The sequence below is a fragment of the Atta colombica genome, unplaced genomic scaffold, assembly GCF_001594045.1.
Source record: "Atta colombica isolate Treedump-2 unplaced genomic scaffold, Acol1.0 scaffold173, whole genome shotgun sequence".
Lineage (NCBI taxonomy): Eukaryota > Metazoa > Arthropoda > Insecta > Hymenoptera > Formicidae > Atta > Atta colombica.
Genome location: NW_017259264.1, coordinates 105,751 through 110,793, shown reverse-complemented (window position 1 = coordinate 110,793; position 5,043 = coordinate 105,751). Strand labels below are relative to the sequence as shown.

At 35.1% G+C, this 5,043-nt stretch overlaps 1 protein-coding gene across 1 annotated transcript in view; it reads left to right on the top strand.

The window, feature by feature from the left end:
* Nucleotides 1-1,396, top strand: part of LOC108686305 (inactive hydroxysteroid dehydrogenase-like protein 1) — a 29,891-nt gene extending 28,495 nt beyond the window's left edge. Inside the window, 1 exon segment of the mRNA XM_018191550.1 lies at nt 1,181-1,396. Coding sequence (XP_018047039.1) covers nt 1,181-1,396 — 216 coding nt within the window.
* The last annotated feature ends 3,647 nt before the right edge of the window (nt 1,397-5,043 follow it).

Below are 5,043 nucleotides of genomic sequence, written 5' to 3'. Positions count from 1 at the left end.
ATATATGTATATATATATGTATATATATATATACACAGGGTGTCTGGAAATAATCGTCAAATATTTCATGGACAGGTAGAGCGGACTAAATTAAGTCGAAAAATCCTGTATCATTTGTAAGTTTCTCCAATTAACGAGATATTAATCCTTAAAAATAACTGAATACTACTGCGAAGTGTATACGCCTACCGATCGTTTGGTGCGCGAATCATAAGGAGCGGGGATAGCCTGGCAAGCGCGCAGTCCGAGCTATGGAGCTTGCAGCAATATGCACGCGGGGCGCTTGCCAGCAAATCCTCAACTCCCAAGGCATATATACTTCGCAGTAGGCCGGGCGAGCGCGCGTATTCGGCTATTTTTAAGGATTAATATCTCATTAACTATTGGAGAAATTTACAAAATGGTAGAGGACTTTTCAGTTTAATACCGCTCTACCTACCTATGAAATATTTGGCGATTATTTCCAGGCATCCTGTATATATATATTATAAAACTGAAGAAACAACTTTTTATATAATAAGCAAATCGAATTTCATTTAATAATTTTAATTGAAGTATTAAACTTACTAAGATTCAAAATGAATTTGATGCTTGTGAATGTGATGTGGTGAACTTACGAGTTGCGAGCATATGAATTTTTTAAATACTTAGTAAATATTTTAGTAATAATTATTTTTTAGTAATAATTATTATTTGCGTATTGTAATTTTCTGTGATGAAAGGAATACATTCATAACATCTGATCAGAATTTCAAGATAACATTAATTTCTTTTTACGAAAAATGTCTTATAAAAATATTTTATATTAAAGGTCAATTATTTGGGAAATCTAACTTTCAATATACATTTTCATCATTTAAAAATCTATAAGAAACACCTTATATGATATTTTTTCTGTTATAATTCAATGTAATTATGTAACACGTTCAAATACAGTGATAAACAATAGCTTTAAAAAGTTTTAATATTTTGACAATCAGTTTGAGCGTCCTTCATAATTATTCTGTTTGTCTAACAAAATTATTTTCAAATTTATATCTATGTAGCTAAAGTTTTAAATACTTCAGCTAAACCATTCTTTTTATGTACTATTTCAAGCTTAAAATAATACGTTATTTTTGTATATTTTTGTCTGTGTTTTCATGCGATTATTGAAAAATGTTTTTATTTTAAATTGCAGATTTCAAGTATATTTGTACTTGATGCTACAACTTATGCAAGAAATGCTATTGCTACTTTAGGCAAAATGGATAATAATACTGGTTATTGGGCCCATAGTATTCAAAAGTTCATCATTCTAATGATACCAATATGGATTAGAATGAAAATCGGACAAATTATGAATGAAAGTTTCAGACAAAACTATTTCAAGCAACAAAGACAAAAGACATTGTAATAAGATATTTTAAATAAACAATTATTTTTTGAAGATATTATATCGTACTGACGTAGAAACTAATTTTTAGTAATTTTTAATTATCATAAGTAATATAATATAATACGAAAAGAAGATATTGCGGGAGAAAAAAAGAGAGAAAGTATGAATGCAAGAACGCGCGTGTGAATGCAAGAAAACAAGAAAAAAAGAAAAATATAAATATAAACTTTTTTTTGTTATATTTAAATTTTTATTTAACAAAACTTCACTTTTCATGTTTTCCACAACTAATTTTCTCTAGATTAAGACTCTTTCTATCTTACTTTCCCTAAATATTCTTATTCTAATAATGCAATTATGTAAGCTGAAGTTGCAATACGCATGCAATTGATTAATTTAAATAAATTAGTTTGTATTTTTTTTTTTAATTAAAAATATCTCTGTGATTCTCGAATTTAACAATAATAAAGGCATGTGAGAGTATAATAGAGTATATATTCAGTATATTTTCCTTACTAATAAGTAAATTTTGAATTTTGAATTTTTGGGTCTTCTTCAGTAAGAAACATTCATACAATCCAATATGTGAAGACATCTTATCCTAGAAGGTGGAAGCCATTCCCGAGTTGACAGATCCAAAGTGAAAATCCATCATTATTGTTGAAATTCTGTAATTATCCTATTTCATGATAAGAACGGGAGGGTGCCAGATGTACACAAAAAAAGTCGAATACAGCAGATTGTTCAAATTGGACATAGTGCCAATCGGACAAAGACAGAAGGGAACATCTGACAACTTCCATCGAACACAATTTCAAATATTTCAATCGGACAAAAGTTAAAACGGACACACGACGGTCTTAATTGAACACAGTTCCAATTGAATACAAGTTAAAACGGACAGTAATTATACAGTTTAGCAGTGACCACCTCAAAAGTCAATAAAACTCAAAAAAACGCTTATTCGCGTTTTGACATTCACCTCCAACCCTCTCCCCTTCACTCCATAAAGGAGCATATGATTTCCATAATTGTACTGTTAATATTAAGGCTATTAACTCGCGGCGGCCATGTTGTAATTGAGATGTCAAAAGCGAGGAACGACACATGTTGTGTGCCATTTTTAAATAAAGACAATTTGGATGAAACGAAATGATGAAATCGCTTTAAAATACTTGTAAAAATCGAAAACTATCCTTTCCTTCCTTGACAATCAGTAAATGGTCGTAAAAAGCATAAAAAGTAAGTCTATATTTTGGCAGAAACACACAGTCCGAGCTGTTAAAACGAGTAAAATATACATTTTTACAGATTAATGTCAAAATAGTTTACTTACCTTCTACTCCTCTTCCTTCTCTTCCTCCTCTTCCTTTTCCTCATTTTACTCCTTCATCTCCTCCACCGCCTCTTTAAGGATATAAAACAAATATTCTTCGCTTTGTAAGTGGAGGAAGTTTATCATGTATTCGATGCACTCTCCGATACTCACATTGTTAAAATTGAAGAGAAAAGTCGTTGATGATCTCTTCCTCGTCACCATCATCCTTCTCCTCTCCTCCTCTTCCTCCTTCTTTACTTCTTCATCGACAATGTCCTCATCGAAGAGAACACCTTCACCATTTCTCTTTGGCGAGGAGGACATTGTCTTCGATGTTGACATCCTCTTCCTCTCCTCCTTTATTCTTTAGCCGTTTGGCTGGAGGTTCATCGGAATTCTTTATTCTATAATCACATAACTCACTCAACAGCAAAAATATTTCGTCCCTATTGGCAGAATACTTTTACAGGTTGAAGTCACTCACATCGAATGCAGTGCTTCGCACAACGCAAATCGATAAAGACTATCGCTGACAAGCATTCTTCGCTGTAGCGAGACTGTCTGGGGAGACTTACTTTGTTTTATATACATTTATCTATGGTAGTCGATGTATATAAAACAAAGTAAAAAGTGCCGCCGCGAGAAGAATCGACATAATAAGTTTATAGAAAGTTGCCTTTTTTGTGGATAGAGCATCCGAGTAGGTGGGTTCTAACCCACGAGGCTAGAAGGGATCATAGGCGCGGAGGGGAAGGCGCGGGGGGTACTGGTAGGCACGGGAAGGCAGCGCTGTTACTATTTACATAAACATAGGACCCCCGGTCGATGGATTACATAAACATGATGACATTTCGTTATGCGTTCCGTATTTTTTTCGTCACTCGCCGCTGTCACGGACCCCGCGGTCACTCCAAAATGCGTTTCGGGCCGCCGTCGCAGACCCCGCGTCCAAAATGTGCCGCAGTACTATAACGCGAACAAGATGTTTTGTCTAGGTGACTGATGTGTTCTCACAGTTCTTTTTTTCAAGGTTAGAAGCATCGATAAAGATATTTATCTAGGAAGAACTGAAATTGGTGACACGTCACGATGTGTTAAGAGAGAAGCCGTCTATAACGATATTTTTTTTTTAAGAAGAGATCGATGACACATCACTACTGCGACCCCAATAAGAGATCGGTGACACGTCATCATTACTGCGATTCAATAGGGATGATAGATAATGAGACAAAGAAGTCACAAATGGAATATATAATGGGTCATAAGCGCGCGGCACCTCAGTTGGTGCCTTTAAAGATTACCGAATCGCAATAAGTATAATGAAAAGTATGGTTGACTATCATGCAGATGTTGAGGGCATGGATGGTGTGAATCAGAGACAAGTTTTTTGAAGCAATGGAAATAGAATTTGGGGACATAATGGATGATGTAGAAGTCGAGAATATCAGAAACGTTGAGAACATAACTAATGTAGCCGAGTATATTAGAAACGTAGATCCGGAACAGTTCGCGAATATCAGAGACGAAGTGCTTGATGAAATGGAAGTAGACTTTGAGAATATAATGGACCAAGAGTCATCTGACGAAGAAATGCTATCCGACGATAGTGGATGTGCTAGTGATATGAGCAAGTATGAAATCGATCGCGTAGAAAAATTTGTGTAGCTTTCGGAAATCCGTGTGTTGAACGCTCGTACTAAGCACTGTGTGATCTACAATTATTATACAACGGGTGATGCTTTAACTGTATGCACAGCATGCATGATTCGTATAGGTGATATTAACGATGTAGGAATGTATCACGTCAGGGAGATGGTTCTTTCGGTAAGCTAGACGGCAAGTGCACGAATTGCAGAGAACCTTTGTACAGTATATTCTTGTGCCCACTCTGCACACATTGAAAAAAACCTATTGTGAATAGTACTGGAAAATATGTGGGAAGACTATAATGTAAATGATATGCTGTATGTTCTCGGTAATCCGCAAAAAAGAGACACAGATGTGCGAATATCGTCGGTGCAATTCCTACGCGAGAATTAAGTATACATGAGAAACATGGAATAATTATTAAAGAATCCGTTTCTTTACTTGCGCGACAGAAAGTGTACTCACGGTTACGAGACATTAGTGGAATAGAAATGTCAGTGTAATAAAGGACGATTATTATTGGGCGAAGAAAATCGCAGATAAGAGCCAAGGTTGGTGCATGTGCATTAAGATTCCCGCGGGTAATGAAAAGTGTGTCGAACTGTTAATTATTGAAAATATATGGATGGAGTTTCGTGATCGCGATCTTGCACTAAAACTGTTTTTTCAATAGATACGACGAACAATGCTTTGCTGCGAA